The following is a 17101-nucleotide window of genomic DNA, read 5'->3' on the forward strand; positions in this document are numbered from 1 at the left end:
AGAATCAGAAGATATTAAGTTTCCAGACCTGATTTCTACTGCTCCAAAACGGCTTTGATAAGTCACTTATTCATGCAGTATTTTCTCAACTTCTACTTCTATATTTAACTTCTCTATGCCTCGGTTTCATTATCTACAAAATACACACAGCACTATCCATCTTTTTTCTATATGCATCATAGGTAGGAAAAATGATCCAACAATGTATATTTGCATGTACTGGAAGCTAAAAGCACAATGCAAATTTAACAATACATTCAGTATTAAGCCTCTGGAAAAATCAACATAGAATCAGAAGCCTTGGTTGGAACATAGGAGACAAAGAAAAAATAGAATGGAAAGATCTATACTCTGTTTGGTCTTTTATTATTATACTATATAAAGTTACACTGTCCAATATGGCACATAATATTACAAGTGGCTATGGATATTAGAATTAATTTAAGTTATAAAATTCAGTAACTTGGTCACACTAACCATATTTCAACTTCTCAGTAGCCACATATGGTGGTCAATAACTAGACTGAGCTACAACTATGTTGGACTATCAACTACTACACTAGCTATAGACACTGGATAATTTCCATCATCATAAAGAGTTCTACTGGACAGCACATATTCATACTATTTTATAGTATATATCCTTCTAATTGCCTAACAGAAATGTTGTTGCTAGAATTCACACAGCATCTAGACTGCTATCATCATAAAATAACTAAAAATAAAACCTTAAAAATCTCCAACCTAAGCTGGGTGTGGTGGTGCACACTTGTAATCCTAGTACTTGGGATGCTGAGACAAGAGGATTGCAGGTTCGTGGACAGCCTCAGCTACTTAGTGAGGTTCTCCACAACTTAGTGAGACCTCATTTCAAAATAAAAAATAAAAAATAGGGCTGCGGGTGTAGCTCAGAGGTAGAAGGCCCCTGGGTTCAATCCCCAGTAGCACAAAAAGAAAAAAGAAGGAGGAGGAGAAGAAAGAGGAGGAGGAGGAAGAGGAGAAGGAGGAGGAGGAGGAGGAGGAGGAGGAGGAGGAGGAGGAGGAGGAGGAGGAGGAGGAGAAGGAGGAGGAGGAGGAGGCGGCGGCCAGTCTCCAAGTAGATAAGAGCTCTAACCAGACCAGAATAGTATAAATCTCAGAACCTTGGGAAAACCCTAGCATTGCTTTTCATTACATAGATTAAGAAACTGAGCATAGGTAATGCAAAGCTTCCGGCCCCAGGTCCCACAGAAAGAGCTGACATCAGAATTCAAATTGGAACCCTGACACCTAATAGCCCAAGCTCTGCAGTAGAATCTGGGTCTTAATAGCAAATCTGTTACTAGCCATGTGACCTCAGACAAGTGACCAACTCCGAGCCTCACTCTTCTTTTCAGCAAACTAGAGGGAATGCTCCCTATTCTGCTGCACCACTGTGCAAATTAAAGAGATGGTGGTGTCTGGAAATTGCTCGGCGGAGAGCCTGGAACCCACCCAGACGTAGCAGATGCTACCTGCTGTCATTAGTTATTTGCTCTTTCTACCATACCACAAACTCTACTCAGGGAGGCTTTGGCCACCAGATACATCATCATCATCATCATCAGGGAGCTGGTGAGTGTAGGAAGGAACAGGAAAATTATGCAGCTTTGGCAAAATGTGCCAGAGGAGCAGAATGATAAATGCATTGTACAGCAGTAACTACAGAACTGCTCCCACAAGTCCCCATGCAGCAGCAGAAATTTCACCTTGAGGGGTGCAAAGGGAAATGTAGCATTTGTGTGCCTGTGTGCTTTCACACTTAAATAGGTGTCTGAGGAAGGGAGCAATGCAGATTGGAAAAGATGCTTACATTTCTATGGCCCACATGCTGAGATCCTAAAGGAGCCAGCGTTCTGTTTTTGTTTCTCTCCCTCCAAATCTAATATATCACAACTCTGCTAGCAACCAACACATCTTTCCTATGATAGACCTTTTCAAGCCTGCTTCAGAATGAGTGGAGCTGAAGTCTCCAAGTCTTCTCCAACTGTCTCTGTGATGTGACCTAGCCCCTCATCCCCTGCTTAGTAATACCATATACTGGAAGACCACCATCCATGAGAGGTAAGCAGATGACACAATGCAATCAAATACTAACAGGTAACAAGAGATACAAACTCTAAGCAAGCAGAGATGTCCATCCGTTCAATAATGAACTCCAGCTACTTCCTTTCTGAGAGGCACTATACCATGCACTGAAGACACAGCCACAATTAAGATATGAGTACTGACCTCAGTAACTTAAACTTTAACTGCTACATGAAGTTGTCTGGAAGAGATTCAACCAGGAAAGCGCTAATCTGAGACTTATAAAGTGGTACAATTTGGACCTACAGCAAAGGGAGTTGAATTGAATTGAGAAGCTCCAAAACCCATTCTTGCTACAATTGTGAACGGAAACAAAACAGAAGCCAAGAATGAAACCATGAGGAATAAAATAACTTTTAAGTGTTCAAAGGCACTCTTTGATTTTCCAGTTTTGAGATGGTAGTAGGGAGGGGCAGGGTCTGCTCACCTCCCTAGTCTGTGCCAAGGAGGGAAGAATGCATTATCAGACTCTGCCTCTTCTGGCATCATACAGACTTCTAGGAGTTAAAGCAGGATAAGTATCATTTCGCAATCATTTGCTCTCTGACCCAGGAAAATACCACCCAGCCCCACCAGTATGTCCTCTTATCTGTATGGGATTTATTCTACTAATCACAATGCAATTAGAAAGCTTGGGACTTTGTGTCCTCCCTATTGTCACATTACAAGCCCAAGTTCTTTCTGTAATCAACTCACCCTGGGTATCTGACAAATATCGATGGATAAAGACGAAAACCAGAGTCATGGGAATGATTCATATCAAACTCCAGAACTATGATAACTGCTGATGATTTCCAAAGAACTATAAGAAATTAAGATTTCCTGAAACCCCACAGAAGAAATCTACTAACAAAATGTGTATTATTTTATTGCTTCATAATATCATAAAATGTCCTCACATTTATGATATCATTTGACAACAACATGGAGAGGTAAGCTTAGTAAGCAGCATTATCTATATCTGAGAGAATCAAACTCTGACTCAGAGAAGTAAAGCAGCTTGCCCAAGGATCAAGCCACAGTGTATAGTCTCTCGCTTCTTCTAAGTCTTTTCCTTTCTCTTTTGTTCCTTCCTGCAGAACCCTATCCTCAAATGGCATGTATGTTCCGCATTACCAGTAAGAAATCATACCCAGCAGGGACCTCAAGGAACTCAAACCAAAGAGATGCTGCTCAAGAATAACTAAGTAACTTTCCTGAGTGATGAACTTTCTTCATCCAATCCAGGGAGTGCTGGCAAAATTGCAAATATATTTAGTGGCAGCCATGAGCAACCTTCCCCAGCCAGCTGGGTCTCCCAAAGTAATGCATGGAGGGTTCCCATGAGAACTCCAAGTGGCTTTCCTGCATCTGTGGGTGGGCCCCTATCCTACCTTTTGCTTTGCTTTCTCCTTAGACTTCCAGCCTCTCTGAAAAGCCAGAGGCTTCATGATTGACTGTTGTAGCAGCCATTCATATAGCAAATATGTCTATGATTTCTTCCATTCCCAACACCTACAGTCAGTCAGACTGACATCAGACATCCAGTAAAAAGCGCTCTCTTCCAAATAGTAATCTGTAAATATAGGAGGTGGCCACCACCACTGACACTGCTCACATGAAGAACCACTGCACCACAGGAGGGAATTCTGAAACCACACAAACAAGAACCTCTCCCTCCAGTCACTATTCAGCAGCCCTTTGCCCAACTGGCCTGGAGCCCTGAGGTGCAAACGGCTGTGTACCAAGGAAGTAGCCTGGTATGGCTTCCTTAGAAGTAACAAGGGCAATTTTTGTTTGTTTGTTTTTAATCAACCTCAAGGAGCACCTACCAAGGCAGTGGCTCAGAACACTGCAGGCAAAGAGGCTGGAACCAAATGAAAATGATGTCTGGGGAAGAGGGTGTAAAAACAGGGCTGTTTCCTAAAAAGTACCCCAAAAGCTAGGCAAAGAGAGGCTTGGTTCAGGCCAGTGTCAACAACAAAGAGGTCCTATTGATCAGAAAGCCCTCGGGCAGGAAGCTCAAGCAACAGTGATCCTTAGAATCAAGCAGATGGCATTACACTGGGGAATCAGCTGTTCAGAACAAGTTCCCAAACAGTGAGCAAGGGTCCAGAATAGAGTCCTCTCTGGGCAATGGGTGTGGCAAAATCTAGACTCTGCTTAGGGTAGGGGTTTTGTGCAAGTGGAACTAGCAGTTTTTTGGATGGGACCAATGTGGAAGGTAAAGAGCATTTAGTAAAGGCAAAAGGGAAGCCAAAGCTCCTTATACTCCAGAGCCAGGCTATCAGCCAACTAGCAAATTCCAGATCGGAATTCTCAAGAAACACAAGGACAAAAGAGGTAGAGGGAGACTGAGAAAGGACTGTAGGGACAACTTTTCAATAGACCCAAGGAAGGTGGGTAATGACATCAAGCAAAGAAAAGTTCAATAGAAAAAGAGATACATTTGCTTGGATGATAAGAATAGGAAGATATATATAGAACATGACCCTTGTTATCTATTAGGGAATGGGCAGCTGCTACCTGAGCAGCCAAGGGCAAAGGGAAGCAGACCAGCATGCGCAAAGACCCAGAAATATCAAACAACAGGAAGCCTTCATTGGTTTGGTGTATATGAACAGCAGAATACAGAGAGTGCTAGAGGTGAGGTTGGGTATTTTGACAGGGCTGGGATCAAAAAGAGCTTCTTACAATAAAAGATTTTGGATTTTATCCAGGATAGGATTAGAAAGTCATTAAAAAGTAAGGGTATACATTCATCCCTATAACCATTATTTAATGAGTACCTACTGTGTACAGGTCATGGAAAGAAAGTAGTGAACAAGGCCAACCACAAGGCAGGAGCTTGTACTCTGATAACTTCATTCTTTGCACACTGACTAGGTGATGGTGGGTTGTATACTGCTCAAACCCTTTGTGAACAGAAGCTGCATCTTAGGCTCCTCCATAACTTAACAGTTTCTTCCATATAGTAGAGGTCTAACAAGTGTTTATTGTGGGAATAAATGTTTTCTGATTCACTGGTGTTTTGAACTTTGTTTTCTGAGTGGTATGTTTGTTTTTGTTTGTTTTGCAGTGCTGGGCAGAACCCAAAGCCTGTGCATGATAGGCAAGTGGTCTACAACTGTCGTGTTCCAGCCTACAACTGGTCCAGTCTACAATTGTCATAGTCCAGCCCTGTCGTGTTTTAAAAGATCTTTTAAAAAATGGAACATAGCCGGGCGTGGTGGCGCACGCTTGTAATCCCCGCGCTTGGGAGGCAGAGACAGGAGGATCGCGCAGGTTCGAAGCCAGCCGCGTGCACTGGCTTAGGAGACCCTGTTTCCAAATAAAAAAAAAGTATAAAAAATAGGTCTGGGAGTGTAGCCCAGAGGTAGAAGGGCTTCCAGGAACCCCAGTACCACCAAAAAAAAAAAAAAAAATGGAACAAAGCATAACCAAATTTATATCTTTAGTCATCTCTTTCACAATTTGGAAGGAACAACTGGGATGAGGCCAAACCAGAGGCAAGGAATTACAACAAAGAGGTTGTCACTATAGTTTGACAATAATATATGGGGGTCCGAGCCACAGGAACAGTGGTGGAGGTGGAGGCAGTATTAGTGCCCTGACTAATCAACTCGTGTACAGCCCGCTCAGACTTTACAGACCTAGCCTGCTCACATCCTTTTTTAAATCCTCACTGCTGTTTTCACTTGAAACCTCAGCAGGATTTACTTCTGCAGTGGGACAGCCCAATCTTCAAGGTCAAATGCAACAAAAGACAGCTGGTCAGCTCCAGGGTGACCCAGGGCAAGGCCTGGGGTGGCCATACTTCTGCAGAATGTGGTGGTGACACATGAGGTCACTAGGACTTTAAATCAGATGATTCTCATCTGCTGCTGAGAGAAAGTGAGCCAGAAACATCCTTGCTATGGACACTGATGGCTATCTCAACAGAAATTCACTCTCTGGAGCTGCACAGAGATTGGCAGTGGATTATGAAACTTCTGAGCGCTATTATTTTCACTGGGCCTGATTCTAAGAAGAGTGGGCCACAAGATCTCGGACAGCTCTGTGTTGCTCTCAGTCTTCAAGTGATAAAGACAAAAGAGCTTATACCTGTAACAAAACCTGTATCTTATGCCTGTAGTAGCTTGGACTCAACAGTAATCCTTTTGTATAGCACTTTACAGTTTACAAAAGTCTTGATACTCTCATTTGCATCTTGTGTGTGTGTGTGTGGTGCTAGAGATTGAACCCAGGGGCATTCTACCTCCGAGCTACACCCCACCCCTATTTTTTATTCTTTAGTTTAAAACAGGGTCTCATTGAGTTGCAAAGGGCCTCACTAAGTAGCTGAGGCTGTCTGTGAACTGCCATCCTCCTGTCTCAGCCTCCTGAATGTTGGGATTACAAGTGTGCACCACCACGCCCAACTTCATTTGCATCTTTTAAAAATTCTGTGGCCATAGCCAAATGTAGCAGCACACACCTGTCATCTCAATACTTGGGAAGCTGCGGAGGCACAATTACAGATTTGAGGCCAGCCTCAGCAACTTACTAAGACTCTCAGCAGTAATTCAGCAAGACTCTATTTAAAAATGAAAAATAAAATAGGTCTGAGGGTATTGCTTAGAGGTAGAATTATCTGGGATCAATCTCCAATATATACCATAGGTGGCAGAAAGAGAGATGACTGACAGACAGACAGACAGACAGACAGATATCCTGTGGGCAAAGTAAAGCAGATATTTAATAATTTAAAACTACTTTGTAGATGAGAAAACTAAGGCTTAGGAAGGCTTTGGCCCAAAGTAATGAGGATAGTAGATACAGAGCAGGAATTCCAACCCAGTCTTGCTCCACACTGAAGACTCTGTGCATCAGAGTCCAACTCCAGCCAACACAATGTTTCACCATAATCCTGAATTTACTTCATTGTCCCAATCCTTACCAAGGCTACCCTTTCCATGTCACTTTTCCCTTCCTTTTAAAACTATCCCAGAGTGTGGAGAGGACCACCAGGTTTATGACAGACCAAACTACTACCCAGTAGTAGCCAAACACAGAGTCCGGGGTCATGTCTTGATGAGAACCACCCAGAGAGAAAGTTGCTGTTGTAGAGAGCTAATGGTGAGAAGACCGGGGAGCCAGGCTCTAGTCCCTGTTCTGCCATGTACTGTATGACTTTAGTTGGTATCAACTTTCTCTCTGAACTTCAGTTTCCTTACCACTAAAATGAGAACCCACCACTCAGGCATCCATGCTAGTATTGGTATTTGCCTTCTCCCATTTCTAGACAGACACCAGACTGCACTGGATGGACCCACTACCAAGGAAAGCAAATTAGTCCCAACCTAGTGGCCTACCTGAACTAACCCTTTCACTGCAGCAGACAATTTGTTTTTCAATCTATCTTTTCAATGTGAGCTCACATACTCTAGTAGGCACACTTCTCCTAATTATGTACTATGTACCAAACCTGGCCCTAATTATACAATGATAATTAAGGTTGTGCCTATCCTCAAATAACTCACAAGGTTTTATCTAGAGATGGACACACTTCATCTTTCATTTGTGAATTCCTGGCACCTTGCACTGTATATTGCCTATAGCAGAACATAGTAAACATTTGTAAAATAAACAAAAAAACTAACATACATCATGATGACAAAAGATACATATGGTCCAATCAAAACACTCTCTTTCTTCACCATAAAACTTCTACCTTAACATATCCCCTTTGGCTGAGCATGGTGGCGCACGCTTGTAATCCCTGCGCTTGGGAGGCGGAGACAGGAGGATTGTGCAGGTTCAAAGCCAGCCGTGCTGGCTTAAGAGACCCTGTTTCCAAAAATAAAAAATATAAAATAGGTCTGGGAGTGTAGCCCAGAGATAGAAGGGCTTCCAGGAACCCCAGTACCACCAAATATATATATATATATATATATATATATATATATATATATATATATATATATATATATATATATATATCCCCTTTGTCTTTACTCTTAGATTGAAAAGAAGAAATAGCATCCCTACTCCTAGTTGAAACTAACCTGGTTATCTCAGTCCTACCTCTCATCCCCGTGGGGGCCTGGCTCCAAACAGTTCCCTCCTTATGCAGCTTTGTTTATATGGTATTCTCACTCTCCAGTCCTTGCTTTCTGCCTCTGACACACTAGTTTCTCCATACTGACAAAACAACTAAACACCGGCTCTACAGTCAAAGTACTGAGCTTGTTCCCACTCCCCTTTGTCACACCTCCTGCGAGGGCTGCTCTCACCTGCAGGCTGTACTTCCCCTCCCCCAGCTAGTCACTGTGCCCTGCTTTAGCTTCCACCTTTCCAATGGAGCTGCCCAGTGAAGCTGCTGCCAGAATTGTCATCAGATCCAGGCATAGTAAGACCTGTAATCTCAGGTAGTTGGGAGGCTGAAGCAGAAGAATCACAAGTTTGAATCCAACCTAGGCAACTTAGCAAGATCTTGTCTCAAAATAAAAAACAGAAAAGGCCTGGGATGTAGCTCAATGGTAGAACATCTCTAGGTTCAACCCAAAGGAAGAGGAGGAGGAGGAGGAGGATCGCCATAGCCTCCCCATCACCAGACCCAGTGGTCTTTTCACTGTCCCCCACCTCCCTGACCTCCCTGTTGACATCTTCAGCTACTGGGACATTTCTGTGACACTCTCTCCCTCTCTTGTCAATACTCAGTCTCTGAGACATCTCTCTGGCTGCTGCTCTTCCTCTGCTTGCCTTTTAAATGCATGCTCTTGCCAAGATTCCCTGTAACTTCTCATTAATTCCCTTGAGAACTAATGTAACATCAAGACTTCCAATTGAGAAAGCCTTTCCAAAATCACCATCCCCCGCCCAACCTTGCAGAATCCAACAAACCACAGGGAATGAAAATGCAAGAAACAAAAGGTCTCCAAGGACATGGGGTGGGATGAGCAAAATTTTAACCTCAGGACTTTCCCTAGCCTTCATCATATTCTACTTGTCCTGCAACGAATTCCACTTAGCCCTATTCCCAACTCACAAGCTCCTAAGAACTGTTCTACTCTTCTCTGCTTTCCCCATCCTGAGAATGTGGGGCTAACAGAGATAGGCATCCTAAGTGCCTGCTGGATTAAAGAAAAAAGCTAAAGGTGAAAGTACTTGGTGAATAGGAAGTGCTGAAGGACACACACAGCAGCAGCCTTGTAAGAAACTATGGGGCCATCCCAGGTACAGGACAGGGTCAGCTACAGGCTCAGGTATCTGTGCCAGCTCTGCAGGGCATTTGATGAACAAATGCCTGAGAATGTGGAGATGCCTCCTTCTGAACTGCCCTGGGATTAAAAAGCACAAACTGGAGCAGGGAGAGGGAGAAAAGAAGCTAGAGAGGGGCTCACACCTCCAAAACCATCTCTCTTATTTGTCTTTCATTTATTCAATCAGTGAATATCTACTAAGCACCCATGAGGTACCAGGGGCTGCTCTAGACACTGAGAGCACAGCTTTGAACAAGAGATGCAAGGCCCTTGCTCTTTTGGATCTTAACATTTTAGTGAAAAGAGCAAGATGATAAATATAGACAAATAAGAAAACAGCAGGCAATAGTAAATGCTTGCTGTATCACATCTTTTACCATCTCTCTCTAATGCAATAGCCCTGTCTAGTGCCTCTTTCTTCTGAGCATTCCCATGGACACATCCGGCCCAGGGCTTTGGGAGTTTGTGTTATTTCTTCCCCTGCTATGTCAGCAGCTATAGCACAGATGTGCTAGAGTTTCTCATCTCCAGTGGAACATTTTTGGGTGAACACTGCTACCCGTTTTAAGCACTGCTATCCCAGTTGGGGAGGGCTCTCAAGCGCTAGCTGTAGCTATGGGCAAGGTTTGGGCTGTCAGGGCCCAATGGTCTGAGACCTTAAGCTCCTCTAGGAACATCAGTGACACTTCAGGGTACTTACCAGAGAGCCACTTGGGAATACTTTTCAGATTGTGTTCAATTCTGTCAGAACCCTCTGGACTCAGCTGATTGCTGGTGGTAGATTTCTGTGTTATTTAGGGCACCGAAGTCCCACAGTCTTGACACAAACTTAAAATTAGAAATGCATTAAATATAGGAAAGGAGGAAGGTCATTTAGGAAAGGCAGCCTTCCAAGGGAGCTGCAGGACAAAGACACCCTGGAAACTTCCAGGTTCATTAATGGGTTTTACACAGCATTCAAGTGGTATTTCTCCTTCAGAAATAACACTGTGGAAAGCGTAGGGGACTGGCTTAAACCTCAGCTAACACAGCCGAGTGAGTGACGCTGCAAACTAAAAATAGCTTCTTTCCCACTCATCCTGACAGATTTCACTTAGACCCTGTGCACAGGTTGACGCTCTAACAGTTTTAGTCCCGCAGCAAAATGAGAGCTGATGGCATCTAGGCTTGACAATGACCCAGTCTCTGGTTCAACTCTTGTTTATTTCTACATTCCCTGCCCCTGCTCCAATGGATGTGTGTGTGCATGCACGTGCACATGTACACTGAGATTTAGTGTTCCTTAACTGAACGTGGGCAGAATTTAAACCAGGAACATGACTCAGGACTGTGGATGCAGACTGAGCCCAAAGCAAGCCTTCCAGAAGCCTGGCAATTGAGCAGTGTGTTTTGAACTTAATCCCCAACTAGCCTCTCTGGGCCTCGGTTTCCTCAATTATATAGGTAATAATCATTCCTCTTCTGGCCTATTTCACAGCATGATGCTAGGCTCAAAGGAGGCAATGTAGGTGAAAGTGATCTTCTTACACTACCACAGAAGGTGATGGAACAGGCGAGACAGGCAGCCACGTAGCAACCCGAGGCTCAAACGCTAGCAGACAGGCATCCTGAGTAACAAGCACATCGGGCCATGTAGTTTTAGTTCATGTTATCCCTCGGCATGGACTGTCCTTCCACCTTTGCTACACTCTTACTTGTTTTTGAGAACCTAGTTCAAATAGCACTTTTTTTGTTAGTGTTTTGAGAATTAATCATTCCATCTTCACTGCTCCCTTGGCCTTTTGTGCCTACCTCTAATAGCATTTTCACGCTCTACAGTACCCTATTGAATTGTGCATCTGGAAGTTTTTCAAGAGCAAAGACCATCCACCTTCCCACCCACCGCCATAGTGCTGCCAGCACTGGATCACAGCAAATGTCAACCAATGTTCAGAGAGTTGACGACAGAAAGGATAAGACCTCAAAGTCAAGAAGTTAAGTGAACATCGAGGAGACCCAGGAGAGCAGAAAAGGTGAGACAGTGTACAGGGGAAGAGCCAGTGAGAAGGGGGAGGGGCAAAGACTCCAAAAAGGCAGGGCCACCAAGGTCTGTCCCAGGCAGCAGGGCACAAGCACAGAAGCAAATGTCAAAGCCACACTGTGAGTTCCATGAAGATCACAGGAACCTGGTCCTGAAACCACTAGGGATGGGACAGAAGGGTGTTGGGCACGCTTCTGAGTCCATGCACAAAGGAGCAAGGCCATCATACAAAATCCCACAGCCAACTGAAACAGAAGGGCTTGGGATAAGGAACAAGTGCAGAGAACAGAGTCAGGGCAGAGTCAGAACAAGGCTAGAATGGTGCTGAAGCCTGGAACTTTAGAGAACACTGCCAGGTCTGCCAAAGTTGATTTCATAGCTAGGGATTTGTAACATTGAAACTGAGGAAACACAGTCCAGAGTTGCCACAAATTTATGAAGTGACCATTTCCATAAAATAAAAATTAGAAATAGAAGACTCTTAGATCCATAAAAATATTATGAATCGGCTAGTTTAACTTAGCTATAGGGAAACCAAGAACCCAGGAGGAAAAGCGGCCTGCCTAAATTCACACAGAGAAGATCCAGTGCCAGAACCTAGGTTTGCTAACTCTCAATCCAGCTCTCATCCTCTCAAAGGAAGTTCTCCTGAGGGCACCCCAGGTCCTGAGCTCCAGCTGCTTCAGAATCTCAGGGAGCCCCCAGTGTACCCACAAAGAGCACAAGCACTTCTGCCCAACCGTGACACTCAGGCTGTCATCTCTGGAGGAAGTTAGGAAATGTGCCGGTAGGAGCCACCTGGGGCTGGGAGCAAAGACTGCTTGTTGATGTTTGCTGTCAAGGACCCAAGGAGCCTGTTCACACATACCCTGTGCTGACATGTGCATGGGGATAAATCCCAATCACTGTCCTACTCCTAGAAATCTCCAAAAGGGCTAGGAAGGCTTAGTCTAAAATAAAGCTGATAAAGCTGATAGTGCATAAAACACACAATTTTCATCACTGAGTGAACATAAAAGAAAGACCCACAACTTGTAAAATCCCAATAAAATCTGTCTCAGGCTAGAGATGAGACAAGGCTCAGAAGAAAAGAATGAGACACTCAGGGAATTAAAAAGTCTGGTTCCCAGACTTCAAAATTTTTCACCAAGGGAAGGGCAGATAATGAAAAAAGATGTAAGGAAACAACCCTAGTTTTGCTTCATCTATAAAGTATGTGAGTGTCTTCAAGTATTTCAAATCCAAGTCCCAGGCCCACTGTTTACGGGTGATCCAGGGCCAGTTACCTATTCTGAGTTACCCAATGATGAACAGTCTCCTTATTTATAAAGCAATGACTGTAACACATGCACAAAGGTTTACTGTGAATTAAATAATAATAATAAGCATTTAGCATACCGGCCCATAAGCATTTTTTAAGTAACTTTGTACTTGCTTTCTTTATTTTGTTCAGGGGAAGGAAGGTTATAATACCTCAGCCCAGTTTAGTCTACTTATACTTTCCCTTCACACTTGGCTATCACTCTGGACCTTCTGTGTAGATGTCCTATCTGAAGCCCCAGCAGACAGCTCACTGCTGTTTACCCCTTAGACAGTAAAGGTAACCAATGGAAATTTAAGGCAATTGGTTAACTATGTGCCTTGCTCAAGTCCTTAAAGGTCAGGAATTGACTCTTATTTTAAGGCTGTTCCTGCCTCCCCAGGTGACTGCACCTCCCTGCCCAATTCCCTGACCAGGACAGGACCTAGTTTACTATGGCACTTTTCTTTTCCAAGGTGAATCCACCCCTAGCAACCTCACCTGGCTCTCTCTGGGCCTCAGGCAAATATATGCCTAACAGGCTAGACCTAGGTATCAATAGCTGGAGATAATTCCCAGACTCAGTTTCCAGTGGGTAACATCCTAGAGTCTGAACCTACAGTAGGACCACAGCACACACATCAGTACCCCAGAGACTAGAAGAGAAAAGGAAAGGAGTACTAAAATGGACCTGCCAAGGGGGTAGGGGCACAAAACCATTCCTCATCTTGTCCCACTAAGAAGCTACACATCCATGTTAGGTTCTTGGGCTATGTACTTGCATTGGCCATGTCTGTCACTATGCTGCATACTGTGGCCCCTTGCAGTGCACTTCAAAGCAAAAGAGTAGAGTTACTGAATGCCTACTGCATGCCAAGAACTATTCATGTTATCCTCACCAATACCTTATGTATTACATAAGGTATATCTTGGGAGTTACACTTATCTTGTTAATAGAACCAGAAACTCAGAAAAAAAAAGCCTATGAAATTCCTGTGCCTCTTCTACTATGCTATCCAATGATCTGGGCAAGGCAGATGATCTGGGAAAGATAATAGAAAGCTGGAGAGTCTAAAGTGTTACATATCAGACTCGCAGCATCTCAACTCAGTAAGCAGATAACAGTTTAGATAACACATTCCCTCATTCGCTTCTGTTAGAGTCAGTCAACTTCTTCCAAACAGAAGCTAGAGAAATAGAGCACACGTTACATGGCCTTTGCCCCTGTAACTTCATCCCAAAGACCCTATCTAAAAGAAACAGCCCAACAGGGATTCACCACAGTGTTCAAAAGTTATTTAAAAATTCTAAAAAGGAAATGATATAAATGTCCAACATCCAGAGAATGGCTTGGAAAAATCCCAGAACTTAATTGTGTAATGTTATATAGCCATTATAAATTATCACGGTAAAGACCAAGAGGAAACAAAGAAAAGCATTTGTAATATAAATGAAGTGTGAATACAAAATATCATAAATGTCATCACTACCACTTTGTGGAAGTGTCTACATGTATATAAATAAAAAAGAATGTAGTGATGTTAGGATGGTGATATGGTTAAATACAAAATGTCCCTGAAGAGCTCATGTACTAATGTTCAGAGCTGATATAATTAAGTTATGAGGGTTATAATTCCATCAGTGTGTGAATCCACTGTGATGGGTTTACTGGGTGGTGACCCAGGCTGGTGGACTATGGCTGGAGAAAGGGGGGTCCTGGGGGTGTGCCCTTAGGGACGGTGCTTTTGTATTTGAGTCCCCGTGCTGGCTTATGTTTTCTGGCTTCTAGCCTCTACAATGTGAGAGCAGAGCCCTTGCTCTCTGGCCCTCTCTGTTGCCTGCCACCATTTCCTGAGCACCACAGACCTGACCTGAAAGAGACTGGACTCTGGAATCTCCAAAGACTGTGAGCAAATATATCTTCCTTCTTCTAAGTTGTGTGGTCAGTTGTTTTGGATTGAATTACAGCAATGAGAATTTGACTGGGACTGGTGGTAAGATGATGGTGATGATGATGATTATCATCACCATGTCTAAGTTGTCTTTGTGGTAGTATTTAGTACCTTTTCCATCAAAGAGAAAGGAGGAGAAAAAAAGACAAACTCAATCTAGCACTAAGGAAGGCCCAGGAGGACCAGGGCTGGGATGTGAAGCAGAAATTGAGAACCGTCCTACATACCCGGAAGGAGGAGGCCAGGCAGGCCCCTGGGGAAGGGAAGCCCTCCAGGTATGGAGAAGGTTGTAATTAGTCTGAGGCTAATTACAGAAGTCTCAAGCTTATTAATTTTTTGACAGACTCTGAATGAAGACTGAATTCCTTCATTAAGCCAACTTGGTTTCAGAGCACATTTCCTGCATGGTCATTCTTCTCAAAAAAACTAGTCTTTTCTTTAAGACAGCAATAAAGTAAAATTTAGTAACAGAAACATACACCCTGGAGAAATTAAAAGTCTTGCCTTAAATGTAGAAATTTAAGCCATTTCAGAGAACCAAAGGGGCTTGAATAAGCAACTGAACTACAATGTATTCTACACTGGGAAATATAAACAGAAGCGAAAGATATTTAGCTCAGTATTAAGTGCCCCTTTAAAGGCTCAGGTGCCAACCCATCTTTCTGATATTGCTTTATAACTTCCCCTTGCTCTAGCCAAAACCACTAGTGGTCCCCAAAACATTTTCTTCACACTCCTGCACCTTTGATTATGTTCATGCCTGATATACCCCCTCTAAAAGTTCTCTCCTCCCTTACAAGTGATTGTTCAAGTCTGATCCATTCCCCAAGGCCCAGCTCAAAGTCTTGTCATTCTCAAAGCCCAAGCCATCCTGGGCCCAGAATTCCTTTCTCATTCCTACTAGTGAACTCAGAACACCATACTTTCAGCCTTTCTAATGGAGGTATACAGACTTTGCCTTACAGCACAGTCACCTCAGGAACTGGGGGACTGATTTCTCTACCATACTAAACCATGAGCTCCTTAGGAGCAAAGACCCCTTTGGATTCTAACATGGAACTGATCATAAGGTCTGGCAAAGAGTAGGCCCTCAGTAAACACTTCACTGAAAGACAAGAAAAAGAGGTGCATCATGCCCACAAAAAGTCACTTCTTACCTCAGTTGCCCCCATTAGGCAATGCAGAGACGAAGGTGTACTCTCCAATGATCTGGAGCGGGGGAGGGATGAATCCTGCTTTTCTACGTTACGGCCTTCACGGGACTCCAGCTTCCTTCCTAGTTGACCATAGTCTGCTCGACCCCAAGTAAACACCTTGCCAGTTTCTGAAAATAAACATTATTTGAATTAAGGGGTACATTTCACAACTGTGCTCTCATGGGTAGGTGATGAATCACTAGGGAACATGTTAACATTTATGTTAGTACTAACTACTGGGTACCAGGATCCTTCCTATCTTCCAATAAAGAAGATATGAGTATTCACATTGTGTGTGTGTGTGTGTGTGTGTGTGTGTGTGTGTGTGTGTGTGTGTTGCTAGAGATTAGACCCAGAGGTAGTGTACCCCTAGCTAAACCCACAGCCCCATTTTATTTTTTTATTTTGAAATAGGGTCTCACTAAGTTGCAGAGGGTCTCACTAAGTTGCTGAGACTGGCCATGAACCTGTGATCCTCCTGTCTCAGACCCCCAAGTGGTGGGATTACAAGTATGTGCCACCATTTCTGGCTGAGTATTCACGTTTCTACAGATGTGGGAACTCAGGTTCAGAAAAGTTCTACGACTTGTCTAAGATCAAACAAGCAGGAATCAGAGGTTAATCCTAAAGTCTGTGCTCTTGTTATGGATATACAGACATAGATATACAGACATGAATATTACTACAGATGAGCTTCAACCACATCTATAGCCACCCATCCTCTCCCCATCCACACACCCTCCTGTGCTTTGCCCAGATGCTTGTTCTCAGGACCTCCTCCCTCCTACCCAACCCAAGGCCCCTTTACCTACACTGAGGCCCCTCAAGCCACAACATAAAGCCTTTCTTTTAACTCCATTAGTGGCCAGTTTCTTTGTTTTCCTCTCTACATAAGAGGACCTTTCAGAGTCTGTGCTCTCATACAAAACTCCAAAGGAGCAATTTTAACAGTCCCAAGGTAAATGTCTATGTACTTGAAAAAAAGGGAGTAAGACAAGGAGGAGGGGACAAAATTATTTGAATCCAGGAAAGCATTCAGTTCTCCAGAACCACACAGGAGGCTGGCCAGTGCTAAAGATGATAAAAGAAAATGAAGTCTGAAAAAAGGACAAACGGCATTTCTTCTCCCAGATAAGAGAAAATTCACCCAACTCATTTAGTTGTACCAAATGCTGCATTTGTTATTTCAACAGAAATGCAAAATCCGATGAGGCATAGATTATTAACAGATTCTCTGCAATAAATATGCATAACCATGTGCGCTGTATAAATTCTTTATACATGTTTATTTTAACAAAGAAAAA

General features: G+C 43.4%; 1 protein-coding gene across 1 annotated transcript in view; it reads right to left on the reverse strand.

Annotated features, from left to right (window-relative positions):
- Nucleotides 1-17101, reverse strand: part of SERGEF (secretion regulating guanine nucleotide exchange factor) — a gene marked incomplete at both ends in the record, with an annotated part of 254122 nt that overhangs the window by 179902 nt on the left and 57119 nt on the right. Inside the window, one exon of the mRNA XM_080719834.1 lies at nucleotides 15759-15925. Within this exon, the coding sequence (XP_080575960.1) occupies nucleotides 15759-15925 (167 nt within the window). The remainder of the gene's footprint in view (nucleotides 1-15758; nucleotides 15926-17101) is intronic.

The sequence above is a fragment of the Muscardinus avellanarius genome, assembly GCF_963383645.1.
Source record: "Muscardinus avellanarius genome assembly, chromosome: 1".
NCBI classification, from domain to species: Eukaryota; Metazoa; Chordata; class Mammalia; order Rodentia; family Gliridae; genus Muscardinus; species Muscardinus avellanarius.